Below are 15,011 nucleotides of genomic sequence, written 5' to 3'. Positions count from 1 at the left end.
CGATTGTGCAGGATCTATATGCCGAAAACTACAAAACACTGATGAAGGAAATCATCATGGATTGAATTATGTCCCCCCAAAAATGTGTGTATTAACTTGGTTAGGCTGTGATTCCCAGTATTCTATGGTTGCCCTCCATTTTGTGACTATAATTTTATGTTGAGATGATTAGGGTAGGATTGGAACACCACCCTTACCTGGATCCAATGTAAAGGGAGTTTCCTTGGGGTGTGGCCTGCACCACCTTTTATCTCTCAAGAGATAAAAGGAAGGGGAAACAAACAGAGTTGGGGACCTTATACCACCAAGAAAGCAGCATGAGGAGCAGAGCGTGTCCTTTGGATACGGGGTACCTGCATCTGAGAAGCTCCTCGACCAGGGGGAAGATTGAGGACAAAGACCTTCCTCTAGAGCTGACAGAGACAGAAAGCCTTCCCCTGGAGCCAGTGCCCTGAATTTGGACTTGTAACCTACTAGACTGAGAGAAAATACATTTGTTTGTTAAAGCCATCCATTTGTGGTATTTCTGTTATAGCAGCACTGGATGACTGAGACAGAAATCAATGATGATCTAAATTCTTGGATTGAAAAACTTATTCTCCCCAATTTTCATTTAGAGATTCAGTGCAATTTCAACCAAAATTCCAGCATTTTTTTTTTTTTTGTAGATATCGACAAGCTGATTCTAAAATTTACGTCAAAAGGCAAAAGGACTAGAATAGCCAAAACTGAAAAAGAAGCACAAAGTTGGAGGACTCACCCTCTGTATTTAAAGACTTTACAATAAAGTGATAGTAGTCAAGATAGTGTGGTATTGACACAAGGATAGATCAATGGAGCAGAAGTGAGAGTGGAGAGATAAACCCACATAAATCCAGTAAACTGATTTTTGACAAAGATGCAAGGGCAATTCCATGGAGAAAAAAATAGTCTTTTCAAAAAACTGGCGTTGGAACAATTAGGTATCCATGTACAGTTACACTAACTCCAATCAATGCCTCATACCTTATACTAATATGAACTCAAAATGGATCATCAACCTACATGTAAAATTTTAAACTATAACTATTTTAGAAGAAAACGTGACAGAAAATATGCATGGCTTTGGGTTTCACAATGAGTTTTTAGATATGACACCAAAAACACAATCCATAAAAATAATTGATAAATTGGCTGTTATCACAATTAAAACACTTGCTCTTGAAAGACACTGTTAAGAGAATGCAAGGAGAAGTCACAGGCTAGGAGGAAATATTTACATATTACATATCCCATAAGGAACTTTTATCTAAAATACATAAAAATTGCTGATTATTTGGTTATACTCACGTTGTTTCCTACGGACCGTGAGCTTCCTTAGGGCAGGGACCATACACTGTTATCTCTGTTTTGACATTATTTGGACATAATAGACATCCTATACATACTTGTTGAATGAACGCATAGATGAATGGATGGCTGGATGGCTGGCTGAGTGGTGAGCAGGGAGTTAGGAGAGTTGAAAGGAGCAGGGGCTTGGCCCTGTAAGGCAGGTGAGTACATATTGAATAAGAAGACAATGTGTTCCACGTCTGACTTCTTTGCAACAAAGTCCTCAGTATGATGAAATGAAATGTAGGCACCAGCCAAGAACTCATGCATATAAAAAAAGAGATCAAATAACTGAACTCTAGTTCACAGTAAAGTTTGGCTGATTCGGTGTTTTTCAGATAGAATGATTGAGATAACAGGCCACAGTTGTCCCTGCCACAGCATAAGCTTGTGTGAAACACATCTCTGAGGGAGAGAAGAGATTAGCTTCAGCATGGGCAAGGCAGGCTGGAAGGCTTCCTGAAGGAGGGGGTGTCTTGCTGGAGCCATTCTAAACTAAGGAGAGTCAACGTTATTGTGCCCAGGGCCTGCCAGGAGCAGGTCAGGTGGGCTAGGGGTTTGTTATCATGAGACTTGGCTCCGTTGCAGAGTGGAAATACGCATATGCACCAAAGAGAATGCCACCGAAACATTAGATGATTTTTCCACAAACCTTTACTTCAAACCCTGGCCCACATATACTTACCATCGTCAGCCACAAAGTGGTCATTACGGTAAAAATGGCTCCATGGTAGCAAGCTGTGGCCCACTGGTTAGACTTGGAAAGGCCTGAGAATGCCTCTCGTCTGCTCCTTCCCAGTAAAGGAAATGGCAGCATGTGGGAGGAATCTGCAAAGATGCTCAGTGGCAGAGCCTGGGAGGAGAGCAGGAATCTGCACAGGTGTGAGTGGATGGCCACCATCAGGACTCCAGCCAGCTGCAGGGGAGAAATCCACCAACCACCTCACACCACTCTTCCTGGGAGCAAAGACTCCTTTGCGGACTTGTAAACGTTTTAACATACAAAAAGCTTAGAGAAAGAGGTTTTTGAGCATTGACCACATCATCCCTAGTTTAATAACTAATCCTCAAAGGTCCAAATGTTTAAGTCAAGGCCAAAACCATCTCAAGCCTTGTGCCTCCCTGCCCCTCCCCATGCTTCTGCCTCATCCCCCACTCCCCAACCTCCACCAGCATCCCCCATACTTGGAACACCCACCCAGCTCACCAAGTTGTAGCTGAGCTCTCTCCTCTATCTGAAGTGCTCCTGCTGCCCAGGACCACTAGTCAGACCCCATTCTCTACTCTTTAAAGTCTGCCCTCCATTTTTCAATGTCTCTCTGACCTCAGAACTGTGTGTGTGCTGCTGGTGCGGGTGATTGTGAGACTCTCTCCTCTAGCAGCCATGACTGGGGGCTATGGCCCCAGTACCTGGCAAGGGCTCGGTGAAATAAAACACTCAATAAATGAGCCAACCAGTGGCCATGGAGTTGATTTCGACTCATAGTGATCCCATGTGTGTCAGAGTAGAACTGTGATCCATAGGGTTTTCTTCCACAGTTTCTAGACATGGTGATCAGTGACACTGATTAAATTCTTCATATTATATCGACATTCTTGTTATTTCTGTTCTAGTTCTTTCACTTCCCTCTCTGCCCTTCTTCCTTCTCATCTATACTTTAAAATAGCTGTTGACCCTTTGGTCTTATACAGATAATTCTTTTTCTTCTTCTTTTTTTTTTAATGCAATACTCAAGAGTGATAATCTTTACGCTTTGGTTGAAACTGTTACTTAGTTAAAACGTGGCTTCAGGGGATAGTTTCAATTCAAGATTTGAAGAGCAACTCAGGGCCATAGTCTCCAGGACTTCTCCAGCCTCAACAGGTCCAGTAAGTCTGGATTCTTTAAGAATTTGAAGTTTCGTTCCACATTTTTTTTCCCTTTTTATCAGGATTCATCTATTGCGTTTCTGATCAGAACATTCAACAGTGGTAGCCAGGTACCGTCTAATTCTTCTGGCCTCAAGGGGGAGGAGACAGTGGCTCATGTAGCCTATTAGTCTAGTTTCTTCACTGATTCTTGGATTTCCTTCTTTCTCTTTTGTTCCAAATGAATAAAGGCCAATAGTTGTACCTTAGATGGCTGCTCATAAGCTTTTAAGACCTCAGACACTACTCACCATATTGGGAAACTAACAAACAAACAAACAAATCCATTGCTGTACAGTCAATTCTGACTCATAGTGACCCTATAGGACAGAAAAGAACTGCCCCATAGAATTTCCAGGGAGCACCTGGTGGATTCGAACTGCTGACCTTTAGGTTAGCAGCCATAGTTCTTAACCACTACGCCACCAGGGTTTCCATATTGGGAGGTAGAACATAAATTTTAGAAACTATATTATGCCAGTTGACTGATGGTCCCACAAAACCATGGCCCTAAGCCCCCAAACCAAGAGAACTAATCCCATGAGGTGATTGGTTATTTGGAACTGTCTAATTAGTATCAGCATCTGTAGCCCCCACCCCTTTTTTAGTTGTTATTATTGCAAAACCATATATGATCTATTGACACCAGCTACATTACTCATGCTTTGCAAACTTCACCTAGATTCAATGCCACCTTTCCTATTTCTAAAAACAAAAAGTGACTACTACCTAGACAGTACTTGTGCCTCTCCCCACCAAAGCCCTGGTAACAGCTAATGAACATTAATTTCTATACATTTACCTATTCGTGTCATTTCATAAAAGTGAGAACATATAATATTTGTTTTTATGATTGACTTATTTTGCTCAACATAATGTCCTCCAGGTTCATCACATTGTAAAGTGTTTTGGGAACTCATTTTTCTTTATCACTGAGTAGTGTTCCATTGTATATATGTACCACAATTTACTTATCCATTCATCTGTTGATGGAACTTGGGTTGTTTCCATCTTTTTGCTGTTGTAGATAGTGCTGCATTGAACATAGGTGTGCATATATCTCTGTTCATGTCATATGCACAGGGTACGTATACCTAGGAGTGGAATTGCTGGGTCATATGGCAGTTCTGGAGCCTTAGTGGTACAGTGGTTAAGCATTCAGCTGCTAACCAGTAGGTCAGCAGTTCAAATCCACCAGTCACTCCTTGGAAACCCTATGGGCAGTTCTACTTTGTCCTATAGGGTCACTATGCGTTGGAATCGACTTGATGGCAATGGGTTTGGTTGGTTTTAAATGGTCTTAGTGACCATTTTAATAGATCATTTCCATGTATACATAATCTCTAAGCCCAACAATAATCTTCCAGGCATGGCAACTGACCCATGGTTTCAGCAGTGGGCTAGGGAAGGGTAGAGCCAGGGTTGGAATCCAGGTCTCTCTGACCCCAAACCCTGCTTTCTGCCCTGGCTTGCTGAGGCTATTCACCAAGGCTAAGACTAGGAGGGCTTGGGGATTCCATTCCCTCGAGCAGCAGATCTGTGTCCAGGACCCTCTGTGCTAAGAGAGTCAGGGACCCTGAGAGCCAGAGCCCCCTCAAATCAGGCCCCATGGCCCAGGTTCTCCATTGCTTGATCACAATTCTGTTTTGCTGCAGAGGTGGAAACCCTGGCTGCCCCCGACCCGTTCATCTGGAGCCAGGTCATTCCTTATACTAGGGCCACACAGATTTGGCCACACGACAGGAGCCTATCTAGACTATAGCCCTCCTCGTTCTTGGCATCACCCACCTGACCACACCTCAGAGCCAGCCCCAGACTGGGGTGCACCGACACCCTGGTGCCCATACCCAGAATGCCTTGCAGGCAGAGAGTTGTAGGAGAAAGGGTAGAGACATTAGAACGAGGCATTCTGAGAGCCGTGCCTGCGGGTAAGTGCGTACTAGCTAAACCGTATGTCACCAAGACATATTTCTTCACTTCTCTTAGCCTCTTTTTCCTTACCTCTAACAAAGAACAATACCTGCCCACAGGCTGGTAGTGATAATTAAGTGAAGTAATATATAAGTGGCTTCATGCAGCATTCCTGGCACTTAGAAAAAGCTCAGCAGGTGATATTAACTACTTACATTAATAATAATAAAAAAAAATTTTTTTTTTTTTTTGTGAAAGTATAATACAGAGCAAGTGCTTAATAAATTAGGGTCCTCACTGTTACAACCATAATTTATCATACACCTCTTTTTGTCAGCTGTCTAAAACCACACTGTAATGATTCAAAGACAGGAATTTTAGGTGGCTGTTTTGCCTTGAGAGAACTTTGCCTTTCCCTTGAGAAAGGACCAGCTGAAGAGAGGACCCTAACTGTGTTGGTTTATTCATGAAATAGCATGAAAGCCTGGGCAGTTCTTACCCCTGGCATGATGGCGTTGGAGAGTGAGTGGCGCAGCATGAAGGAGCAGGAGGCCATGGTCTTTGGAGTGCCGAGAAGATAAACACTTTTTAGAATCAAGAAGAGTAAGAGGATTCCTTGGAGCCACCGTACCTTCTGAGAGAGAAAAACATAGCAGTTCATTGTGTTGTACCAATCACATAGACTCCTGTCAGTCATGGGCAGGCAGAACATGCAGCAAGGGTGTACTGGGTTTGATTAAGTTATGCAGACCAGGGATGGCCAGTCCCAGTAAGTGTTGGGTATCTGCAGAGGAGAAAGAGACAGAGCTGGGAGTAAACACAGACTGCAGTGCATTTATAGAAAGACTGGGCTTGAATTCTGACCTACACATTTCTGTAAAGACCAGGACTAAATCTGGGCCTAGTCATTTTCCTTCTCTGAGTCTCAGTTTACTCTACCCTAAAGAAATAGCCATCACAGGGGCTGGGACATAGACAATATTCAGTGCAGGCTAATTCTCTCCTCTTCCTTCATATTGACAGAATATGTCACAGGTTAAAAATGCTTGTCATGTATATATTTTTCTATTTGATGGATCCTTACAAAAAACCAAGTCCTCCCAGTTTATAGCTATGCAAACTAAGGCTTAAACAAAGGAGGGAAGCAGACAGCTGGTGAAATAGTTGTTGTTGTTGTTAGGTGCGGTGGAGTCAGTTCCAACTCATAATGACCCATGTACCGCAGAACGAAACACTGCCCTTTCCAGCCCCATGGGTGACCCTGCTGGTATGTGAATACCGATGGCATCGCTTCTCACATCACAGCAACACACAAGCCCCCAAAGTACGACAAACTGACAGACACGTTGGAAGGTGAAATGCTGGCCCAGTTCAAATCCAGCCTCTGGGACGGCCTGTTCCTTGCATCCTCCTCTGTGACTCCTATGAGAGCGTCTAACGTTTTTCCTAAGGGGGTTTCATAGGAAAAGTACTTTTGCTGCACAATCTCATCTCTTCTTACCAAATAAGTCACAGAGATTGTAAGTCAAAAAGACAGAAAGGAAAGCTGGACACTTTAAAATCTCCATGGCCAAAAGATGTAGGATTTTGTTTTGTTTTGTATTAATTGGCAGAAGGCCAGCAGTGACCTCTGACAATAATAACCCGGTCTAAAGCCCTGAATGGCTCTTATACCCCTGGTTCCCTTCAGAGCATATGGGCACAGCCATGGGCAGGGCAACAGGGATGAACAGGGCCCCTGCCAGCTCCACTCAGCGGAAATATAACACAAGCCACAGGGGTAATTTTACAGGTATGGTAGCCACATTTTAAAGAAGTAAAAGCAAACAGGTTACTCATCTTATATTTTGTTTAACCATGCATATCTAAAATCTTATCATTTCAATATGCAATCAATATAAAAATTATTAAGGAGACAGTTTACATCCTTCATTTTCATACTAAGATTATGAAATCCAGTAGGTGTATTTTATACTTACAGCACACTTCAGATTAGACTAGCCACACTTCAAGTTCTCAATAACTGCATGTGGTAGTGGCCGTATTGGATAGCACAGCTGTAAACTCCCTTAGGATAGAGCGGAAAGGACCCCCTTTCCTGCCTAAACCTGCTTTGGGGGATGCCATAAAGTCTTCTTCCTTATTATCATTATTTTAACTGCCATTTACAGGACATCCTGTTCAATCTGTATGCTGAGCAAATAATCCGAGAAGCTGGACTATATGAAGAAGAATGGGGCATCAGGATTGGAAGAAGACTTATTAACAACCTGTGTTATGCAGATGACAGAACCTTCCTTGCTGAGAGTGAAGATGACTTGAAGCACTTAGTAATGAAGATCAAAGACCACAGCCTTCAGTATGGATTACACCTCAACATAAAGAAAACAAAAGTCCTCACAACTGGACCAATAAGCAGCATCATGATAAACGGAGAACAGATTGAGGTTGTCAAGGATTTCATTTTATTTGGATCCACAATCAACATCCATGGAAGCAGCAGTCAAGAAATCGAAAGGCACATGGCTTTGGGAAAATCTGCTGCTTTTGCAGATTTTAAAGTGACCTCTTTAAAGTGCTAAAAAGCAAAGATGTCACCTTGAGGACTAAGGTGCTCCTGATCCAAGCCATGGTGTTTTCAATCACCTCACATGCATGCAAAACCTGGACAATGAATAAGGAAGACTGAAGAACTGACCCCTTTGAATTTTGGTATTGGTGAAGAATATTGACTATACCATGGACTGCCTAGAGAAAGAACAAATCTGTCTTGGAAGTACAACCAGAATGCTCCTTAGAAGCAATGTTATCAGGAGGGATCAGTCCCTGGAGAAGGACGTCATGCTTGGTAAAATAGAGGGCCAGCAAAAAAGAGGAAGACCCTCAGCGAGATGGACTGACATAGTGGCTGCAACAATGGGCGCAAGCATAGCAACAATTGTGAGGATGGTGCAGGACCGGGCAGTGTTTCATTCTGCTGTGCATAGGGTCGCTATGAGTTGGAACCGACTCAACGGCACCTAACGATGACAATATAGAACATCCACTATGTGCCAAGTTCTGTGCTTGTGGGCTATGTATGTATGTATTTATGCATGCATGCATATATAGGGGGCAGTGGTTCTGTGGTGGAACTCTACATGTGGGAGACCTGGGTTCTGTTCCTGGTCAATGTACCTCATGCACGGCCAACAGCCATCTGTCACTGGAGGCTTGCATGTCATTAGGATGCTTAATGGGTTTCAGAGGAGCTTCCAGACTAAGACTAGGAAGAAAGAGCTGGTGATCTACTTTGGAAAATCAGCATAAAAACCCTATGGATCACAATGGTCTGGTCCAAAACCATCATGGGGATGGCTCAGGACAGGGTAGCGTTTTGTTCTATTGTGCACGGGAGTGTCATGCATCAGGGCCAACTCAACAGCAGCTAACATGTGTATGTCCAAATATACACACACCTGTGCACATGTGCACACACACACATGCATACACACTCAAATGATACCGAGTTAAGTATCATAAAAAAAAAAATTTTTTTTTTTTTTTTTAATCATAGCTCCACCTTATTAAGACTTGAAGGAAGTTAAGTACCGTCCCAGGCCTGCGCCAGCTCACGGTTCTATAACCCTCTCTATTAAATTCCATCATGAGACTGTCATTCATTTTAGGTTTAGGGTTCACCCTACTCTGGAAATAAATTTCCTACCATCAGGAAATAAATTCCTGTTCCTTAAAGCCACTCCCCTGCGGTATTTTCTGTTACTTTTGTGTATTATTTTTTGCTACCTATCAATACTAGGAAACCCTGGTGGAGTAGTAGTTAAGTGCTAAGGCTGCTAACCAAAGGGTCAGCAGTTTGAATCCACCAGGCACTCCTTGGAAAATCTATGGGGCAGTTCTACTCTGTCGGTCACTCTGAGTCAGAATCGACCTGACAGCAACTGGTTTTTTTTTTTTTTAGGTAACTAAATCTCCTAGTTTGTAAAATGGGTAGAATGCTGGTGCATGTTTTGAAAGATACTGCATTCTTCTAGCACTGGAAGGGAGCTTCAACTTTGGAGCTGTCTCCCTCTGACTATTTATACCAGGGACCTGTTTGAGAAATCAGTACACAGAAGTGGGGACCAGGAGAAGCTGCAGTGTGGGCAGAGGCTGAGGGACCAGCACAGGGAAGAGCAGACAAACACAGGCACCTCAGGGGACCGATGTCATTGACTCTGCACCATTACCGAGGGCTGATCCTCAATACACAGTAGTACAGCAATAGGACTACACGGGTTCAAGCCACGTGCTCCGACCAGAGCACTCTGGGGCCATGACGGTGTGGCCAGTCTTCTCCGAGGACACTTCCATTGGCTCAGAGCTCAGTGCTGAGGAATGTGGCTTCTCAGGTCCCAGAGGCCAGGGCCAAATTCCAGCCCTGTTCCTACTCAGATGTGCATGACCTGGAGCAATTGATTAGCCTTTCTGAGCATCAGTGTCTGTTACGGATTGAGTTGTACCCCTCCACCAAAAAAAAAAAAAAAAAAACTTAAGTCCTAACCCCTGTATGAAAATATGACTCTGGAAATGGGGTTTTTGTTGTTTATGAGGTCATACTAGAGTAGGGTGGGTCCTAAACCTAACCCCTTCTGAGAAGTCTTATAAAAAGAGCCAGAACAGACACACATACAGAGGGAAGACAGATACCATGTGAGAACTCATAAACAGCAAAGGAACCTCAAGGATTGCTGGCAGACACCAGATACTTTGAGAGAGGCCCACAGAAGGAATCAACATGGCTGAGAATCTGATTTGGGATTTTATTCTCCAGAACTGTCAGAAAATAAATTCCTGTTCTTTAAAACTACCCACTTGTGGTATTTTCTGTTACTTGTGTGTGTGTGTGTTATTTTTTGTTACCTCTCAGTATGAGGTCACTCAGTCTTCTAGTGTGTAAAATGGGTAGACTGTTGGTGCTTGTTTTTTAGATGGCTGTGTAGTTTCATGTATACATGTATATATAAAGTTTAGAACAATGCCTGGGACGGAGTTAACTCTTAATACATCTTATCTCTTACTCAGTTAGCTTACTTAATTGGCTCTCAGCTAATCAAGAAACCAGAACTTGGCACCTGGACTAGACACACGCTCCGGAGAAGAAGGCATCTGCTCAGACACATTTTTCTGGCAGGGGCAGGGCACATGATGGAAAAGACAGGACATCAGGGAACAAAAGGGTAATAAAAGGTGAACATTTCCCAAGGCCAGGAGTCAGGGGGAGGACAGGCCATTTACTGAAATTAGGCAGGCAGGTGGATTAGACCAGATTCCTTGGGCCCTGATGGTGATCCTTCTAGAAACATTTCCTGCCCACAGAACCTGAGAAGAGCAGTCCTACAACACTTTCCACTCTGCACACACCACCTACCCTTCTTGAGGCTGCTTACCCCTAGCTGACCACTGAGTCATCAGTCAGATTCTATCTAAGAATACATCCTGAGAGAGAGAAGGCCAACCTCAGTCAGGCGGTCCTTGGGGCCAGGATGAATGTCACGGGCATTGCAGCAGTCAGAGCCTCTCACAAGTTGCAGGCCAGCAGCAACTCTGAACAAGCTGAGCAACCCGCTGGTAGAAAGAAGGTGGGCTCATGCAGATGAGCAGGGAACAGTAAACCCAGGAGAACTTGTCACCCCTCAGAGCAGTCATCAGGTGCCATTGAATAGACTCCAACTCATGGTGAATCCATGTGTGTCAGATTAGAACTGTGCTCCACAGGGTTTTCAATGGCTAATTTTTCAAAAGTAGATGGCCAGGCCTTTCTTCTGAGGTGCCTCTGTAGGAACTCAAACCTCCAACCTTTCGGTTAGCAGCCAAGCATATTAACCGTTTGTACCACCCAGGGACTCCTGTCCCAGAGAGACACGCCAACACATACTTAACTGAGCACTTACTCCACACTGGACCCTATTCTTGGTGCTGGTGAAACAGTAGTGAACAAAGAGATATAGCCCCTCCCTCATGAAGCTTCCAGTCTTGCCGAGATAGATGGGTAATAAACTAAATAAGACTCGGGTTACAGTAGACGCTGATAAGCGCCATGAGGACTGAAGATGGGAAGGAAGGGGGAGAGATGTCTCAAGGAGAAGGTGATATTAATGAAGATGTCAATGAGAAGGAGGACGAGTGGATGCTGGTCTGATCTCATGCCCTGCCCCAGGACTCCCAGACCCTGCTGAACATCTTGCCTGGGCTCACAGGCTCAGCCTATCCAGGGCCCCTCAACAGCAGAGCATTTGTAAGGTTGTAGCTTTAGTGGATTTCCAAAAGGAAGATAATCTGTACTCTTTCTCTTAAGAAGGGACCCCAAGTGTGAAAGGCTTGAGGCCCTACAAATCTGGACCCACCCTGCTTGGGCTCCCTCAGAACCTTGTTTCTGTCCCCTTGAGCAGTGGACATCTGTGGCTCTCCACAAATGACTTCTGATGAGAAGAGCAGGACACACACCACCAGGAAACAGTGACCCAGGGGTCAATGGAGGAAGCACAGAAGTGGGAGGACGCAGAGCTTCATCCCAACCAGGTCTCCCGTTAGGGCAGACAGGAGGGCAGGGTCAGGAGCCAAGACCACACAAAGAAGCAAAGAGCAATGCAGGGGAGGACAGAGAAAAGGGAGCAGGGAAGTCATCTGGTTGAGATGGAGCTGGGTGATGAGGGCCTGAAGCTGGAGCAGAACTTGCTCCTGTGCTGCCTTTTGCAAGGTGCTTCTGGGTTGCTCTAGAACCAAGCCCAGCCATGGGGTGTAAGTGTATGCAGGGCCTCTGGGGTGGCTGGGGCCTGGACTGCCTTCTGTTGGATGGGAGAGGCTAAAGTGTGAGCACGTGGGCTTGAGTCCACACATCAACCTGCCTAATGTCAGAGCCTCAGCACGGGTCTGCAAGGTATTGGTGCAATCACCCTCCCAGATGTGGGATTCTCCCCATCTCTCCCAGGTCTCGCCCAGCTCCATCTGGCCACCCCAACATGAAACCCCTCCTCTTCCCAGCCTTGCCCAGCTCCATCTGGAAACATTTGCACTGCTCTACCCAGCAGGGAGCTCGCTGTCCCCAAGGGGGGCCCATCCCTTTTGGGAAGGCTCCCTGGGAAACAGGAGAGTGGGAACTTTGAAGCCGGCTCCTCCCCATCGTGGTGCCTGGGCCTTTCCTTGAGCCTCAGTCTTTTAACTTGAAAGAGGAGATGAGGACTGTTCCCTCTAGGACTACTGTCGGGACAAAGAGAGAAGAGACACAATGTGTCTAAACAAGTGAATGCTGTTCTCTTCCTTTCTGCTTAATCAAAACCTGCTTACTCATAGCTTATCATCACTTGAGTAGTTCCATGCTTTTGATTCTACTCCCTACAGAATACACATGCTCCCAAATCCCAAAGCATGTCCTACGGATTTCAGGCCCTTCCCAGTCTGAGTCACTCTTCGAGCCTGGAGCAATATCATCCAATATAAACAAGACCACTATCTCACCACTTCTAGAACTTGATGACCTCTTCTTTCAGACAGCATTACAGTGTAATGGCTTCTATTCTCGTTGCACTGAATGCCCTGCCATACCTGATTCCACGATGTGATAAGACTGAGGTCCACAAATTCTTGAAAAAATCCCTTATGAAATTGGTCGATAACATCCCCAGCAAGAATAACAAGATGACTGGAGGCTGCGTAGTAGGCAAGGCCCAGTCCAACCACAGAGAGCTGAAACGTTGAACAGAAAGGGTTCGTTCAGCGACATTCCCAAGGAAAGGGCAGACCTTGGTACTCCATGTGACTCGGGTTGTAAATTAACAGTGAAATCACTAAACAGAGACTTTATCTCAAATGCTATTTTAGCATTAACACAACAGAGTGAGAAAGCTGCAACCATGTTGGAATTAGCTAGTGCATAATTAATTTCCCATTACAATCATTTTTATTTTCAGATAAAAGTACTTTATTATTATTATTTTTTTGTGAAGAAAGTGATAGAAGAGAAGCTACCTCCAGCCAGTTGCTTGGTTTTCGCCAATAGTTGAGGATGCCTTTCTCAATCATACTGTAGAGTTGAAAACAGAGGTGAACCAGGTTGAGCACCAGAAAGACCAGCTGATGGAGAGAAAATAACTACAAATATTAACAAAATCTTTTTAAGGTCTCAATTTTTGGCCAATTCCCCATCAATACTTTTTGAGTGGGTATTACACAAGTTAATTTTTTGCTCCTCAGAGTATTGATAAAGAACTTGCTATTCAGACTGGGGTAGCCTGACACCTCTTCACCCACAAGCACACATAGACTACTATTTGGTGCCAGGTGCTAGGGGTACAATCACACTCACAGAGATCACTGCACTCATTGAAACGGCAGACTATGAATACATATCGTATGTCTGATCTCCTGACCTCCACGCCAACCCCTTCCAGGCCTTCTGCACTGCTCAAAAGGATGCGTTTATATGTATACGTGTGTGTGTGTAGTATTAAAAGCCAAACCAAGCGCAGTGGTGTCAATGCTCACTCACAGAGACCCCACGTATTACAGAGTAGAGCTGCTTCACAGGGTTTTCTTGTGCTGTAACATTTATGGAAGCAGATTGCTAGGCTTTTCTTCTGTGGAGACTCTAGCTGGGCTTGAACCACCAATGCTTAGGTTAGCAGCTGAGTGCCAACTATTTGTACCACCCAGGGACCATGTGCGTATTGTTAGATGCTGTCGAGTTTGCCCCCAACTAATGGTGGCCGCGTGCACAACAGAAACCTAAGGCTGCCCGTTCCTGCACCAGCCCCATGCGTGATTGCAGGTTGTACCATTGTGATCTATACAGTTTTCATTGGCTGATTTTTGAAAGTAGATTGTCAGGCTCTTTCTCCTAGTCCATCTTAGTCTGGAAGCTCTGCTGAAACTTGCTCAACATCATAGCTTGCACTGTCAAACACGTGGTGGCTGCCCATAAGTGCATTGACTGAGAATTGAAACCAAGACAGTGAAAAAGAGAAAGACTCTCAACGAGATAGATTGACAGAGTGGCTACAACAACGAGTTCAAACACAGCAACGATTATAAGGATGGTACAGGACCAGGCAATGTTTTGTTCTGTTTTACATAAGGTCACTATGAGTCAGAACCGACTTGATGGCACCTAACAACCTCTCTTTCTCTTATCAGTTTCTACCACCAAGTAAAACCTTTAAATGCTCCTGTGCTAAGAATTTCTTAATTATTTTCTACTAATGCAGTTATCTCAACATCGTTGAGTTACCCTTCATTCATGCATGCATACATTCATTCAGAAGAAGAACGAGGGAGCTAAACATGTCTGAGGTCCAGTCAGCCTTGTAGAGTTCTTATTGACATTTAAGCTGGAGGAGTGTCTTTAGGGGTCATATACCTCTCCTTCAGGGGATAAGTGTGGATTAACATTTATTTCAAGACAAAGAAAGAAAAGCCATTACTGAGTACCTATCAGGCACTACTTTTTTTTTTTTTTTATCATTTCAATTTTTTTTATTGTACTTTAGATGAAGGTTTACAGAACAAACTAGCTTCTCATTAAACAATTAGCACACATATTGTTTTGTGACATTGGTTGCCAACCCCACAACATGTCAACACTCTTCCTTTCTTGAACTTGGGTTCCCTATTACCAGCTTTCCTGTCCCCTCCTGTATTCTCATCCTTGCCCCTGGGCTGGTATGCCCATTTAGTCTCATTTTGTTTTTCTGGCCCTGTCTTATCTTTGACTGAAGGGTGAGCCTCAGGAGTGATTTCATTACTGAGCTGAAAGGGTGTCCAGGGGCCATACTCTCCGGACTTCT

At 44.3% G+C, this 15,011-nt stretch overlaps 1 protein-coding gene across 1 annotated transcript in view; it reads right to left on the bottom strand.

Moving 5' to 3' along the window:
• Positions 1-1,460: 1,460 nt before the first annotated feature.
• LOC135232268 (polycystin-1-like protein 1) overlaps positions 1,461-15,011 on the bottom strand; it is a 34,885-nt gene continuing 21,334 nt past the window's right edge. The window contains exons 9-12 of the mRNA XM_064290239.1: positions 13,198-13,302; positions 12,775-12,915; positions 5,690-5,824; positions 1,461-2,287 (exon numbers count right to left, since the gene is read on the bottom strand). Coding sequence (XP_064146309.1) covers positions 2,003-2,287; positions 5,690-5,824; positions 12,775-12,915; positions 13,198-13,302 — 666 coding nt within the window. The 3' untranslated portion in view covers positions 1,461-2,002. The remainder of the gene's footprint in view (positions 2,288-5,689; positions 5,825-12,774; positions 12,916-13,197; positions 13,303-15,011) is intronic.

This window comes from Loxodonta africana, chromosome 8 (assembly GCF_030014295.1).
Source record: "Loxodonta africana isolate mLoxAfr1 chromosome 8, mLoxAfr1.hap2, whole genome shotgun sequence".
Classification (NCBI taxonomy): domain Eukaryota; kingdom Metazoa; phylum Chordata; class Mammalia; order Proboscidea; family Elephantidae; genus Loxodonta; species Loxodonta africana.
The sequence above is the reverse complement of the archived record's forward strand: the minus strand, read 5'-3'. Positions and strand labels throughout refer to the sequence as shown.